Consider the following 16056-nt stretch of genomic DNA (forward strand, 5'->3'; position numbering starts at 1 on the left):
AAAAAAAAAGAAAGAGAATGGTTAAGCAAATTGAGAAGGATGGGTTTTAAATAAAAAACAAACAAACAAACAAAAAAGTTGGAGTTCCTTTGTCCTGGCAGTGTGAGTGAAAGATTGGAAGTAAAGGATTTGGAAAGAGAGATTTGAGGGCTTTTTGTTTTTTGTTTTTTTAATCTCTTTGAGATTAAGGTAAGAGAAACTTTCTTTTTTTTATATTTTTTAAAATTAATTTTATAATTATAAATTTTTTGACAGTATATATGCATGAGTAATTTTTTTTTATAACATTATCCCTTGTATTCATTTTTCCAAATTTTCCCCTCCCTTCCTCTAGATGACAGGCAATCCCATACATTTTACATGTGTTACAATATAACCTAGATACAATATACGTGTGTAAATCCCATTTTCTTGTTGCACATTAAGTATTAGACTCCGAAGGTATAAGTAACCTGGGCAGATAGACAGCAGTGCTAACAGTTTACATTCACTTCCCAGTGTTCCTTCTCTGGGTGTAGTTGTTTCTGTCCATCATTGATGAACTGGAAGTGAGTTGGATCTTCTTTATGTTGAAGATCTCCCCTTCCATCAGAATACAAGAGAAACTTTCTATGGTAAATGCCAGTTACCAATTTAGGAGAGGAAATAGCATACTAAAATTCTGATCTTGAAGGACAATCAGAAGGGTTTGTTCCAACCCTTAGAGCCTCATGGTACCCAGAGGGGAGATAAGAATTTGAGACGGCCATAAATCTTTGGAATTGGACTAAACTAAAACCAATGGGCTCTAAAATTTGGGGCACTGGTGGCTAATGGCTCTTGGAAAAATTGAGGTTTTGAATTATTCCACTTGTGGTTATAAACAGAGATTTGATTTGAGTTTTCCCTAAAAGTAAAGTATAATATGGATGTTCAAAGTGAGATGTATTTTCCTATTATGACAATTTTGATATTTGATCCTCTATAGGATCTATAGACCTTAATGTGAAATACATTTGATACTTGGCATTAAGGTGATATGTTAAAAAACTACATGAGTGAGAACTGAATGAGTAAGTGTAATATAGAATTGCTCTATACTGTTTGTTTGTTTGTTTTTTTGAGGCTGGGGTTAAGTGACTTGCCCAGGGTCACACAGCTAGGAAGTGTTAAGTGTCTGAGGCCAGATTTGAACTTGGGTCCTCCTGAATTCAAGGCTGGTGCTCTATTCACTGCGCCCCCTAGCTGCACCCCCCCATACTGGTTTTTGAATGCGATTAATATAGAATATCAGATTGACAGGTGGATGAAATGATTTTCTGTGTAGGATGATTCAGAAGCACATTCAACTGAATTGATGTTATTTGACTAGCAATGTTTTGTTTGTTATGTAAATTCATAATATTGTCTACATTATTGGTAGGCTTCTAGCTTTTCTTGTAGACTGATTTTTGTAAAATCCTTGCATAAGAAATGCTAATAATAATATATTTTAATATGTATTGGACTACCTGCCATGGGGGGAGGGAGAAAAGAGGAAAATTTGGAACAGAAGATTTTACAAGGGTCAGTGTTGAAAAATTATTCATGCATATGTTTTGTAAATATAAAGCTATAATAAAAAAAGAAAAAAGGGAAAAAAAGAAATGCTGTTAATTTTAAAAATAATATCTACAGGGTGATGCAATGGTGTCATTAGAAAATTAGCTCTTCTTCTGAGCAGAATGCTGTGAAATCATGAGACTGTTTTCATTATGGTTAAAAAACAAACAAACAAAAACCCTGTAAGCATTTAATTGAATTCATTTTGTTTTCAAATTAATAATTATTTAGTGTTTGGAAAAAGCATAAAGATTAGATTGTTTTCACTAAGAACTAGAATACATACATAAGAACCGGCTTTCAAATGTTTCTGTTAAGAAAAATGAGTTTAATTTTTACAGTTAAAGGTTCTGATAAAGGCCTCATTTCCAAAATATATAGAGAATTGACTCTAATTTATAAGAAATCAAACCATTCTCCAATTGATAAATGGTCAAAGGATATGAACAATTTTCAGATGAAGAAATTAAAGCCATTTCTAGTCATTTGAAAAGGTGCTCTAAGTCACTATTGATCAGATTAAGACAACTCTGAGATACCACTACACGCCTGTCAGATTGGCTAAAATGACAGAAAAAGATAAAGACAAATGTTGGAGGGGATGTGGGAAAACGGGGACACTGATGCATTGTTAGTGGAGTTGTGAACGAATCCAACCATTCTGGAGAGCAATCTGGAATTATGCCCCAAAAGTTATCAAACTGTGCATACCCTTTGGCCCAGCAGTGTTTCTACTGGGCTTTTATCCCAAATTGATATTAAAGAATGTGCAAGAATGTTTGTGGCAGCTCTTTTTGTAGTGGCCAGAGACTGGAAGATGAATGGATGTCCATCAATTGGAGAATGGTTGGGTAAATTGTGGTATATGAATGGTATGGAATATTATTGTTCTGTAAGAAACGACCAGCAGGAGGAATACAGAGAGGCTTGGAGAGACTTACATCAACTGATGCTGAGTGAAACGAGCAGAACCAGAAGATCATTATACACTTCAACAATGATACTGTATGATGATCAGTTCTGATGGACGTGGCCTCTCCAACAATGAGATGAACCAAATCATCTCCAATAGAGCAGGAATGAACTGAACCAGCTGCACCCAGCAAAAGAACTCTGGGAGATGAGTGTGGACCGCAACATAGCATTCCCACTCGTTCTGTTATTTCCCACTTGCATTTTTGGTTTTTCTTCCCAAGTTCTTTTTACCTTCTTTCTAAATCCGATCTTTCTTGTGCAACAAGGTAACTATAAATATATATTATATTTAACATATACTTTAACATGTTTAACATGTGTGTAAGACTGCCTGCCATCTAGGGGAGAGGGTGGGGGGAAGAGGGGAAAAGTTGGAGCAGGTGGTTTTGCAAGGGTCAGTGTTGAAAAATTATCCATGCATATGTTTTGTATATAAAAAGCTATAATAAAAACTATTATATTGAAAAAAAGAAAAATGAGTTTATATCCATAAAATTTAAACTGGTTTTCTCCAAATGCCCTAATTATTGGACGAGCAACTTTAAGAGGCTGGGCTCAGCCTTACAATATTTCTTGTTTTCTCACTAGCAGGTTTTAGTGCCACTGCCTCAGGAACCTCTGCAAGTAATTTGGAACCAGGGAAGAGGATCTTTTAGGAAGAACATCTCTCCAGACCTGCTTTGGGAGCAATGTCTTTTCCAGAATTTCCAAGAGAAAATGTTTCCAAGGATCAGGTGACTATAGAGGACAGACATTTCATTTTATTTCACGCTGACTCAACAGACATTAGGAAGACTACCAGGAACAAGACTTTGTTAATATTTAATAATGATGATCTTTTTTGTATTAGTCTTACTTTCATTTTTCCTGGTTTGCCTGCACAAGTATATGTCCAAACCCAGGGTATTTATAGTTTATTGTTTAAGCATCAGGACCATTTCTCCTGCAAGTTTTGGCTAATTAAAAGCATGTCTTCTATTAATATTAATCTCATCTGGCTAAAATGTGACTCATGGAATAATAGTGTTGAGGAAAAATTATTTCTATAATCCTTAGAAAGAAGACAAAGGGGAATTTGAGCTCCCCAAAGTGATTTAGTTACTTATTAGCTCTCCTATCTGTGCTATTTCTTAGTCTGAATTTTTTGGTTACCTTGGTGATATGTAAATTTTCCTTCTTAATGAGCCTATTGTGAATCCTTAAAATATAATTTATAATCTACAGCCTGACTTAATTTATCTACAGAGTGCTTAATTGGTTTGTTTTCTTAGATGTACGAGATTATGCCTCACTTAACTAAATTTATCCAATTTTTAGAACACTAAAAGAAGTATGGGATTGTTTTTTGGTTTTGAATATTTAAATTTTTCTAATTACATATCAAAGCTATTCTTAACATTAAAAAAAAATTTTTTTTTTGAGTTCCAAATTCTCTCTCTTTTCTCTCCCTCTCTCCTCCTTGAAAAGGCAAACAATTTTTGCAGTCATGGAAATTATATTTCCACATTAATCATGTTGAAAAAAAACCAAGAAAAATAAATGTTTTTTTTTTTAAACTGTGTATCAATCTGCAGACTCCATCAGTCCTTTCTTGAGGTAGATAGTTTTTTTATTTTTTATTTTTTTATCATGAGTCCTTCAGAATTGTCTTGAATCACTGTACTGATGAGAAAGAATTGCCAAGTCATTCATTGCCGGTATTGTTGTTACTATATACAATGTTCTCCTGGTTTTGCTCATTTTGCTTCAGTTCATATAAGTAAATCCAGGTTTTTCTTTTTTTTTTTTTTTTTGAGGCTGGGGTTAAGTGACTTGCCCAGGGTCACACAGCTAGGAAGTGTTAAGTGTCTGAGACCAGATTTGAACTCGGGTCCTCCTGAATTCAGGGCTGGTGCTCTATCCACTGCGCCCCCTAGCTGCCCCCAAATCCAGGTTTTTCTGAAAGCATCTTGCCCATCCTTTACTATAACACAATAGTATTACGTCACAACTACTTACCACCACTTGTTCCACCATCCCCTCAACTTCCAATTCTTTGCCACCTCAAAAAGAGCTTCTACAAATGTTTTGTATAGTCCTTTTCCTTTTTCTTTGATGTCTTTGGGATGCGGACCTAGGAGTGGTAGTGCTGGGTTAGAGTATGCAGTTTTGTAGCCCTTGGGGCAGAGTTCCAAATTGCTCTCCAGAATGGTTCCATCAGTCCATAACTCCACCAGGGTTTTAATGTCCCAATTTTCTCCCATCCCCTCCAGTATTTGTAGTTTTCCTTTTCTGTCATGTTATTTAATCTGATAGGTGTGGAACAGCATTTCAAGAGTTTCTTTATATTTCTCTAATCAATAGTGATTTAGAATGTTTTTCTATATAGAGAATTTTGATTTCATCTGAAAACTGCCTTTTGATAACCTATCAGTTGAAGAATGACTTGTTTTCTTTTAAACTTGATTGAGTTCTTTATACTTTATGTATCTGAGAAATAAGCCTTTTAAAAGGCTTATCAGAGAAACTTGTTAATTTTTTTTCATATATTTGCTGAGCATTTCCCCCATCCTATTTTCCTGTTTAGTTTTTTCTCTCCTTTCAATCCCTTAAGTATTTTGCTTCTGAACACTGCCTCCCCAAATTTATCCTCTCTTCTGTCAGGTCCCTTCTCATTCCTTCCCCTCCTACTTTCTTCTGCCCAACTGAGTGCCTGTTATTCCCTTTTTGAGTAAATTCTGATGATTCAAGTAATACTCCCTTCACCCCCTCCATCTTTCTCTTCACTATAAAAGCTCTTTTGTGCCTCTTTCCTGGGAGATAATTTACCTTCAATCCACCTTCCCCTTTTCCCAGCATATCTTTCTTGCTCCTTAGTTATTTTTTTAAAGGAACATTCCCATCACAATCATCTCTTCTTATTAATCACCCCCCTAATTTTATTTAGATATCACAGTTAACTCACACCCATGTCCTGTCTTTATTTCTAAATGTCTTAATGATGATAAAGTTCTTGGGAATTAGAAGTATATTCCCATGGAAAAGTGTAAACCATTTAACCTTACTGAGTGAGTCTCAGAAGATTTCTCTTTCCTGTTAACCTTTTCATGCTCTTCTTGAATCTTGTGTTTGAAAATCAATTTTGTCCCCCTAAGCAGGAATATTTGAAAGTCCTCCATGCTATTAAACATCCAGTTTTCCCCTGAAGGATTATACTCAATTTTGCTTCTTTGGAGTCAAGCTTAACAAATTTAACGCCTCTTACACATAACCTATCACATGCTCAGAGACAGCTATAATTTTCCCCCAAATCTTCTCTAGGTTAAATTATCTGCAAACTTGTGACCAGATGATATTCATATGGCATGGACCTAAAACCCTTCACCACCTTCAGCAAATCCTTCTTAAAACTTGTTGCCCAGAATGAAAACAAATATTCTAGCTGTAGTCTGACCAGGACAGAGTACAATAGGACTGTTGCCTCTTTATTTCTGGAAACCATTCCTCTAACACAATTTACATTTCATTACATGCTTTAGCTGCCCAGGTGCTCTAGTCAGCCCCGCAAAAAAAAAAAAAAAAAAAAAAAAAAAACCACATTTTTTTTCAAATTATTATGAATTCATGCTATCTAATCTTGGAATTTGGAAGATTTTTTTTAAAAATTCAAATAATCTCCATTCCTTATTCTTACAACACTCAAGCTTTGAAGCGCCATAAAATATTCTGGAGTGTAGACTTTTATAGATCCTGACTCAGCATCCAGGATGCTCATAGGCCCAGATCTGATGAACATGGCATTTTTCTTTACCAATATTCCAGCAGCTCACGGACTTGGACCACTTTACTGCAGGGCTGCTAATATAGCATTAAATCATTAATAACGACCTTTTGCAGTTAACTATCCAAACTATTTAAGATCTATTTTAATTTTTGTCAAGGCCGCATCTCTGACTTTTTCATATTTCCCTGTTTTGCCAATTTAGAAATCCTATCATAAAAGGAAACACAATTGGTTAGCATTTACTTTTATGGTTTGCAAAGCACTTTACACTTATCAGATACTCTGTGAGATAAAAGCTCTTATTATCCCCATTTTACAGATGAAAGAGCTGAGAAAAGGTAATTTACCTGAAATCACAGAACTAATAACTATTTGAAGATTTAAATCGAAGTTTTCCCAACTTGAAGTCCAGTACTCTATCCACTACTCAACTTAGATAACTAGAATTAAGTTCAATTCAGCAATAATCAATAATTTATTAATTAAGAAACACATTTACTAGATGTTAGACCATCTTTATTTTCAAAAATACCCTTCTGTTTCTACAACCAGAGCCAGCTCTTATAACAACTAGAGAGAAAAGAAATCAGGGCACAAAAGCCAAGCAAGCCATCAAAAAATACATAGCAAATTACATCAGTAATAGCACACGACTGCAAAGAAAGGAAGAAGTTACATTTTGTCATTCTCCAAGGCCTGGGTGGAAAGAGGATTATACAGTTCTCAGGTTTGGTTTCTAGGTCTCTGTCCACTTAAATTTTTGTGGTTACTGAGAAGGATGTTTTCCTGTTTACTTCACTATGCATCAGTTCACAAGTTTTCCTCTATTTCTTTAAATTCTTTCCTATTCAGCAATGCCATAATGTTCCATTTTACTCATTTGTTTAGTCATTCTCCAATTACTCCACTACTCTGTATGCCCTGCCCTTGGAAATATTTAACACCTTCAAAGTATCCCGATTAGAGTCCTCAAATGTGTATTAAAAACACCCCTGCTAACTTATGCCTTTTCTACAGCCACTGACTTTAAAATTCTGTTAGCTTTTTGATAAGAATTATGCCCTCTGCTCGAAACTTCTCCCACATTTCACATTCAAAAGGCTTTGACTCCAGGATGCTTTTTCTGATGTTTAATAAGGCTTTGTTTCTTACTGAAGGATTTCCCGCATTCACTGCATTCAAAGGGTTTGACTCCAGTGTGAGTTCTCTGATGTCCAGTAAGGGTTCGCTTTGTGATAAAGGATTTACCACATTCACTGCAGTCAAAGGGTTTCTCTCCAGTGTGAATCCTCTGGTGATAAATGAGATTTCCCTTGCGGTTAAAACACTTTCCACATTCCTCACACTCAAAGGGTTTCTCTCCGGTGTGAATCCTCTGGTGATCGGCCAGGTAGCTCCGGTAGCTGAAGGCCTTCCCACACTCGCTGCAGGCAAAGGGCTTTGTCCCGGTGTGGGTGACCTGGTGTTTGAGGAGGTGCCCCTTGTCTCGGAAGGCCTTCCCGCATTCGGTGCACCCGTAGGGCTTCACCTCGGAGTGAGTTCTCTGGTGGGTGACCAGGTGGCCCCTCTGCCGGAAGCCCTTCCCACACTCGGCGCACTCAAAGGGCTTCACGCCCGTGTGGGTCCTCTGGTGGGTGATCAGGCCTGAGCGCCAACTGAAGTCCACCCCACACTCGGGGCACACAAAGGGCTTCACCCTCGTGTGAGTTCTCTGGTGGGAAACAAGGTTTTCCCTCCGGGTGAAATCTTTCCCACACTCGTTGCACTCAAAGGGCTTTTCCCCAGTGTGGATTCTCTGGTGGTCAATAAAGCGGCCCCTCTGGCTGAAGGCTTTCCCACACTTCTTACACTCGAAGGGCTTGGCTCCAGTGTGGATTCTCTGGTGGGTGACGAGGTTCGCCTTCCAGCTAAAACCTTTGCCACATTCATCACACGCAAAGGGTTTGTCTCGGGTGTGAGTTCTCTGATGGGAGATGAGGTTCCCCTTCCGGCTGAAGCCTTTTCCGCACTCGCTGCATTCAAAGGGCTTTACTCCACTGTGAGTTCTCTGATGGGCAAGAAGATTTTCCTTCCGATTAAAGCCCCTCTCACATTCATTACATTCAAAAAGCTTTCCTGCCGTGTGAGTGCCCTGATGTCGAAGGAGGTCTGCTTTTTGGCTGAAGCTTTCTCTGCATTCGCTACATTCAAATGGTTTTTCCACCGTATGAGTTCTCTGATGGCTAAGAAGACGTCCTCTGTGCCTCAAGGATTTCCCCCGCTCATTACTTTTAAAAGGCTTAATCTGAATATTAACTCCCTTCTGTTTAGTCAAGCTTCCCAAGACGGCTTTCCCATAATTATTACATTTATATTTTTTTCCCATACAAATTCTTAGCTGTCCAGTGAGTTTTGATCTTCTGCCAAAAGTGTTTCCACATTCACTGGCTTCTTGTAACTTTTCCCCAAAACGCACCCTGTGAAATTTAACTAGGTCTGAGTGGTAACAAAAGGGCTTCCTGTATGTGCTAGAGGTAGCAAAGATCTTCCCTAAGAAGGATTTCTTATATTCGAGTGAGTTTGGAAAATCCCTAAAGTTTTTTCTAAGTTTATGGAGGTTTTCTCTCATAACTCCTCTCCATAAGGCATGAAAACCCAGACCCAAATTCAGATTTCTCCCCAAAGTACTACAAAGAGGCACAGCCCTCTTAAAAGCTTTCCTCCGAGTGATGGTTCTGGACCGACTCATCAGGGTGCTCTTCTTTTTTACAAAATGAACACCACGTTCCTTGGCTTCTCTCCTCCTGGACTGCCCTTGCTGGTGTTCTGGCACTTTTTTCTTGGATGACGTTTCTAGGCAATTATGCTGTGTCAGACTTGAGTTCTGCAGCTTAAATTTGGTCTCCTGACTCCAAAAATCTAAAAGAAATTTAACAAAGAATTATAAAATTGTAAAAATTCACTAGCCACTGTTGCTAAGCTAACAAAAAAAGAACAAGTTTGAGAATAAGTTCTTGTTTGTGTTTCATCCATCAAAGAGAAGAATGCTCAAATTCAGACAAGATAATAAAAACAACAACAAAGCTAATATTTATATAACGCTTACGTGTCAGGCAATGTACTAAGCGATTTTTACAAATATCAACTCACTTGATCCTTACAGCAATCCTACGAGACAGATGCTGTAGTATCCCCATTTTATAATTGAATAAATGGAGGCAAACAGAGTTCATTCAGGATCACACAGACATTTAGTATCTGGAGCTGTATTTGAACCCGGGTCTTCCCAATTCAAAACTATTTAGGGAGAAGTGAAGCCAAAGACACAAGGAGAAAGTAATAGGAAAGTTTACAGCCTAGGATTAAATGAATTCTAGTCCAGGATAATGAAAGTACTAATGTCATTAAAACAAACACCCACGAAAGAAGGCTCAATTAGTAGTAAGGGATTTTCCTCCTTCAGAAATATATGTGATTTTATTAAAGACAAAATAGATGAAATGATATCCATTTGACTTGCACAAGATTACCTATAGAATAAGAAATGGCAAAAGCCTAAAGATGATAGGATAAAAGTTAAGAGATTAAGGACGTCATTCATAAAATCTGGTTTTATCAATTACTTTGGTAATGGTAAATATGGTAAACCAGTAAAATCTGAAAAGACACAATAAAAGCTGTAAGGGATAATTATCAATATGGGAAATTTTAAGAATTCAGAAAGACTTCAAACATTAGACTGATGAACTGAAACTATTAAGAATATAATAGACATACTTGCAAAGCTCCATATGGGAATTCATATTCAATTTCACAAGTACAAAAAAGGGAATACATGGCTAGACCATCTGAAAAAGATCTGGGTGCCTTAGTGACCTCTAAGTTCACCATGGGTATGTTATTTTACATGGAAGCTAATAAAGCTACTATGACCTTAGGTAGCATTAAAGAGAAATACAAAATCTTGCCCTGGGCCAACTACATTTGGAGGCTTATTGGGTGTCTCACTGTGGGTGTCACATCATAGAAAGGTGTCGATGACATCAAGGGGCCCAGCAGTATGGTGGATGGCTCTGGAGTCGTCCCATAAACAGACTGACTAAAGTAGGGACGTTTAGCATGCAGAGAACTTTTTTTTAAAGAGGTATTAATTAGGGAGCTCCTGGTGGGGAACTTCCTTTAACCAATGCATATCAGTAACTTCACAAAAACTTAAAAGACTTGAGAGCTGCCTGAGGAACTGAGGTTCCATTTACAGGTCGCTAGGACACCCAGATCTTTTTCGGATGCCTGTGGTAGCCAAACTAAGATGTGTCAGAGTTGGACCCTGAACCACGGTCTTCAGGGCCTAGTTCTCAGCCTTCTATTACACCACTCTGTCTTAGACAAGATCCACAGGAGAATCCTAGAAATCTGAAAGTATCTGAAGGGTTCTGAGGTGCCCCAAAGGGCAGAACTGGGGGCACTATGAATGCCCTGGCCACACAGGTTCCCCCCGTGTATGTGGTAACACAATTTGGCCCCAAAGAGAGAGGAGACATTACTGCTCTCCACTTTTAACAGGAGTGAGGAGTGGTGGGTGTGAACAAGGCTTAGCCTGTTAGACTCAGGTAATGATTTGCTGAGGAGTTGGGCAGAAATTCTGTTGTTTCTTTTTTATTTTTGCTCTGAGGGATGGATCACTGAGCAGGGACATATCTGGGAGTGATAGTAGTGCAAAAATAAAATATGTGAATTCTTTTAAAAAATGAGGAACAGTTCAAACTCTACAACAATTACAAAAATTCACATGAAACCGACACAGACACGGCACGAGATCCCTGCTACAAAATTTGATGCTTGTTGGGCTCTGAAGAAAGCCACACAGTATCACGCAATTGTTAGAGCTATGAAACGGCACAGTGTTTTTGGAAAAGAGGAAAGTAATAAGAGTAAAAGCTACAAAACTGTACATACTTAATAATACTGCTTAGAATATACCCAAAGACATTTCTGATGGCATAAAAATACCTTCTTTTTATTAATAATCAGTTATGGAAGAAACCCAGGCTTTTTTCCTGGCCCATTTCCTTGTTTGAACTTTACTGCTCTCTGCCAAAAATGCAGCCCATTTAGACCATCTTCTCTTGGAGTGAATTCCTGCCCACAATGTCCTACTCAGATTTGGGGGGGCTAGAGGCTTGGATTAGCTGCCCCAGGGCCGGGGGGAATTTAGAAGTAAATGACATAAAACAAAGTTAGTCCCCAGGCCCCTCATCAGGACAGGTCTTCCGCTCAGTGAAATATTCACTCTCTTGTTAATCATTAACTAATGGGAGTTGATGGCCACCCTCAGGAACACTCTCTCTTCCAAAGGCAGATAAACTCTGAGCCATAGACATGGTAGCCATTGGCATTCAAGAGAGTGTTCCTGACCCTTGTATTAATAAGATGATTAATTCCCCAGAAACTCATGTCTCTTGAAGTTTTTCAACATCACTTTTTCTATCGCCTCCTTCTCTTATGGAAGTCTTTTTAATGGAAAACACCTACAAAAAATAAACTGTTGTAGGAACTGTGTTGCAGTAATTAGGCCATGAGAAATTATAGATAAGCCTGGGGCCTTTAAGAGAGATCATGGCCCATGCTTGCAGAGCTCTGGCTCCAAATGAATGTGAGAAGAGACAGTGACCTCTGTGCTTTTCGCTCACTCACCTGGACAGAGGCTCATGGGGCCTCCTTCTTTGGGCCTCCGAGCGGCCGCTTTTCTCTCCAACAAGAAGAGAACATCCAGATTGGAGACCGGGGCCCCTGTGCGCAGAAATAGAAATAGGGAAGGTGTTCCCAAAGCAAGGAACTCATTTGTATCTGAGGCAGGTAAGAGCTTGGATAGAGAGGGGCCGGGTCCTGGTTAGAAAGAAAAGGTCCGGGGAGCACAAGGGAAAGAGCAATCGCCGGGAAGACACCGAACGGCACGGGGCACAAAACCGGAGTTGAAGATTGGCTCTGGAGCAACCGGGAGCCACTGGGGTTCCCGGGGCACAGCTCGATCGCCCCACCCGTCACCTGCGATTCTCTCTAGGACTTTTGTTTTTAAGGCACCAGACTTTCATTAAGCGCCAACTACATGCAGAGAAGCCTGATGGGGGAAATGTAAAGCTGACCCTGAGCCAGAGCCCGTCTGCATCATCCAATCTGGAATAACAGAATTCAGGCAAAGTCCCTGAGGAAAGAAGAGCTTTCCAAAAGGAGAGACTGAAAATGCCAAAGGACTTGGGTCATCTCCTACCGGAGGGAGCCATGGCTCTGGTCCAGCTAAGGAACAAGGACGGTCCTCACCCTGATCGGAACATTCTGTCCAAAGGCCGACAAAGGGTCTGGGATCGATCCCTTCTCTTCCGTAGCCTTGAACGCTCTTGCACAATCAGCCCAGACTATGGCTGACTGGCACAGTCTGTACAGGGAAGCCTCATGGAGAGGGGAGGGGGACGGCCGCGCTTACCCACAGAGAGCAGGTTCTGGAAGGTCTCCAGCATCACGTCCCGGTACAGGGCCCTCTGGGCCGGCTCCAGGCGCCTCCACTCCTCCCGGGTGAACTCCACGGCCACGTCCCGGAAGGTCACCGGCCCCTGAATCAGACACATGTGCTTCCTTAGCAGGGACCACGACTCCAAGCGCAACCGGATTACTTCACCATTCTACGCCCAATCTGGACCGGAGGCGCTGGGCTGCTGAGTTTTTCCCAGTTGTTTAAGTTCATTTTGACTTTTCCTCTCCAGAAGTGAGCCCTTTAAGCCGCAGACCTGACCGCAGAACCAGCTTCCAGCTCACAGAAGCACCCCCCATGACACCCCAAAGAGGAATGCATCGTTCCTGTGTTCTGGGCACCCTAGGAAGGCAGGATCCCCCCCATCATGCTTAGGAGCGCCCCTCACTTTCAGCCCTGGCCGCTGATCACGCTCCCTTTGTACTCTGCCCTGGAACCCCTAACATTAGAAAGTCTGTGTTCTCTACCTAAAATGGGCCAAGCACCGCACTAAGTTTTGAAGTCGCTGTTTCTTCCAAGATCTGTGCCCAGTAAAAAAAACCCATCCTTTTTAATCAAAACTCTTCAAAGCCTGCGCCTACCACACACCAAGACCCAGGCGTGTACACAGATGTAGGCACGCGTACAGCACACAAACATCTGTGCGCGCAGACAGCCAAGCCATTCTCTAATGCTTCAGCAGTCAAAGGATATCAATGGTCCTCAAAAGAAAAACCGGAAACTCTTTAACGGAATGAAAGGCTGCTCCAGATGAGAGTGCAAGGGAGGTGCGGCTCCAACTCAGCCACTGTGGCTCACACCTGGACACCGCAAAGACGCCCAAAGTGGGCGGACCCCGATGGCGCTTTCCGAAGTGCGGGCGAGCCGCCTTTTCCAGGCCGAGAGAAAATGCCTTCTTGGGCTCCGCGGCGCGGCTGCTCCGCGCTCCGGAACAGGGAGCTTCCGCACACACCTTCTGTTCTTGACTTCTTTCCCTGGATAACCTCCCACCTTTTAAAAATGTCATTTCCCATGTTGAAAAGAACAGCACATATTTAACCCGCATTAGGGTACTGTCCTTGCGGGGAGGAGGAAAAATTTGGACCCAAAGTCTTACAAGAATGAATGTGGAAAACGATCTTTACGTGTGTTTGGAAAAATAAAATACACTGAAAATTTAAAAAAAACAAACCAACTGTGGGTCATGACTCCATATGCAATTTATTATCAGTAAATGTTTGCCTTGTAGACGCACTTTATATACTTCTATACCTGGGGTTGCTTAACAATCTACTGGCTGGAAAGGGGCCTGATCCAGTCAGGGGTCTTCTAGGAACACATGCAGGTGTTTAACTTCTCCCACGGGTCCTGGGGTAATTTTTAACAACGTACAAACGGCGCATTCACACCAAAGTTTGCCTCGTTGTCTGGCGGACACATTTCCGCAATTTAAGAATTGGCGGAGCAGCCGGGGGCAGTGACTTGCCCAGGGTCACACAGCGGGATCTCAGACTCCCGATTCCAGGGCCCCACGTGCGGCCCCCTCGCTGCCCCAGCTGGGACACTGGCCAAAGTGGTTCTGAACTTCCATCCACTGCTAAGAAAAGCAAGAACTGTCTGGAAGAGAATAGGGGAGGCTCGGTCCCCATGGGACTCGGATGAACTGAGATCACTGAAAGTAGGAAGAAACCGCTCTAGAACACTCAGAAACGATGCAGGATGAAATCACCCAGAACCAAGGTTCCCCCCCACACTCACCTGGAACCCGGAAGTCATTGTCTCTTGGAGGAAGGCGGAACCTTGAGGATGCGGAGCTGGGGAGGAACGGAGAGATGAGGGGGCGGGCCCTCCACAAGTCCTCGAGAAAGGGAGGGACCCTCCCCCACCCCCAAACTCTTCTGCTCCTCCCCCGGCGGGGGGGGGGGGGGAGGGGGCGTGCTCAAAGCTGACGGGGACACACGGGCACAGGGGCTCAACTGAGGATGACTGACACACACTGGCACAGGTGCTTAATCAAATGCACACTGGCACAGGCGTTTAATACACACACTGGCACAGGCGCTTAGTAAAAGCGGACTGACCCACACTAGCACGGGGATGACAAACGCATATGCACATAGTACATACAGACACACAGCTCACACGGACACACACGTGCACGTGCACATGCACAAGCGCGCGCACACACACACACACACACACACACACACACACACACACACACACACACACGTGCCCCTCCCCCTAGGTGAGCTCCCTACCCCGGGGCGGCTGGAGGGGTCACAGTCACAACTTCCTCACTTGGGCCCTTCGGGACCCGGGATGGGGGGGATGTCACGGGCCCCTCACTCCGGGGGCGTCTCCTGCTACCCGGGGAGACAAGGCGGGGGGCGAGGGGGGCTCCCTACTTTCACCCTCCCCCACGGTCACTTGCACATATGCCGGAAGCCACGCCCCCATCCACACGAACACCGGCCTTCCTTTCACTCACATCCCCAGTGCTTGCACACCGGCCTCTACAAGTGTATTATAGGAACCCCTCCCGGCCCCGCCCCGCAAACACGCGGTGCATACTCACGAGCCAACCCACTCTGCTCTCTTCCGGCAGAACTGGGTTCGGGGGCCGAGCACGTGGGCGCTGTCCCCACCCCTTCTACTATTGCGCATGCGCATCCTCAAGCTAGCCCACGAGTAGCCTGGGGTGGGCAGAAAAAGCTAATGCTGAGCATGCGCAGCTCCTCTCGGGACCTGTAGGAGTAAGGATGGAGGGGTGCGGAGCCTAGGACTGCGGCTGCGCACTCTCTCTTTCTTTCCCCCCCCCCAACCCCGCCCAGATCAGCCATTCATTCAAAGTCGGCTCTGAGCCCGGGGCTGGTAATCGGGGTTCACCCCACCAGGATGAACTCGTACTCCAGACTCGGAAGAGCCATTCCCACCATGCATCGCGCCAGCTGCAGTTAAAGGCATCGGGGCCTTTTGGGAAATGGAGTCCGGGCACGAGAAGGTTCAGCCTGGTTCGCCTGGCGCCTGGCTCTGCTGGACTACATCCCCCAGGGGGCCCCGCGGCCCGCTCGCGGACTCGGTCCGCTTAGCGGTGGAGACCCGAGTCCTCGCCGGACGCCCTCCGCTCTGCAGTTACCCCCGCCCCCGGCGGCCCCTCCACTCCTGACCGTGCCGGGGCTCCCTCGGCGGGGGGCTGGAGTGTTGGGCCGCGCCCTTCCCCGGCGCAGTGGACGCACGGGAAGTTGTGCTG

At 42.8% G+C, this 16056-nt stretch overlaps 1 protein-coding gene across 1 annotated transcript; it reads right to left on the bottom strand.

Moving 5' to 3' along the window:
* Nucleotides 1-6813: 6813 nt before the first annotated feature.
* On the bottom strand, nucleotides 6814-15471 carry LOC141540386 (uncharacterized). The gene is made up of 5 exons (XM_074264347.1): nucleotides 15382-15471; nucleotides 14562-14617; nucleotides 12780-12906; nucleotides 11993-12088; nucleotides 6814-9217 (listed from the first exon to the last, which is right to left on the bottom strand). Exons 2-5 carry the CDS (start codon nucleotides 14577-14579, stop codon nucleotides 7413-7415), a joined length of 2046 nt encoding a protein of 681 aa, XP_074120448.1. The 5' UTR covers nucleotides 14580-14617; nucleotides 15382-15471; the 3' UTR covers nucleotides 6814-7412.
* Nucleotides 15472-16056: the final 585 nt, after the last annotated feature.

The sequence above is a fragment of the Sminthopsis crassicaudata genome, chromosome 4 (assembly GCF_048593235.1).
Source record: "Sminthopsis crassicaudata isolate SCR6 chromosome 4, ASM4859323v1, whole genome shotgun sequence".
Classification (NCBI taxonomy): Eukaryota; Metazoa; Chordata; class Mammalia; order Dasyuromorphia; family Dasyuridae; genus Sminthopsis; species Sminthopsis crassicaudata.

Coding starts and splice junctions, on each gene's coding strand:
- LOC141540386 (XM_074264347.1), bottom strand. Junction 12,089..12,779: donor CCAGAACCTGCTCTCTGTGG/GTAAGCGCGGCC, acceptor TTCTGCGCACAG/GGGCCCCGGTCTCCAATCTG. Junction 9,218..11,992: donor CCCCATGAGCCTCTGTCCAG/GTGAGTGAGCGA, acceptor AATTTCTTTTAG/ATTTTTGGAGTCAGGAGACC.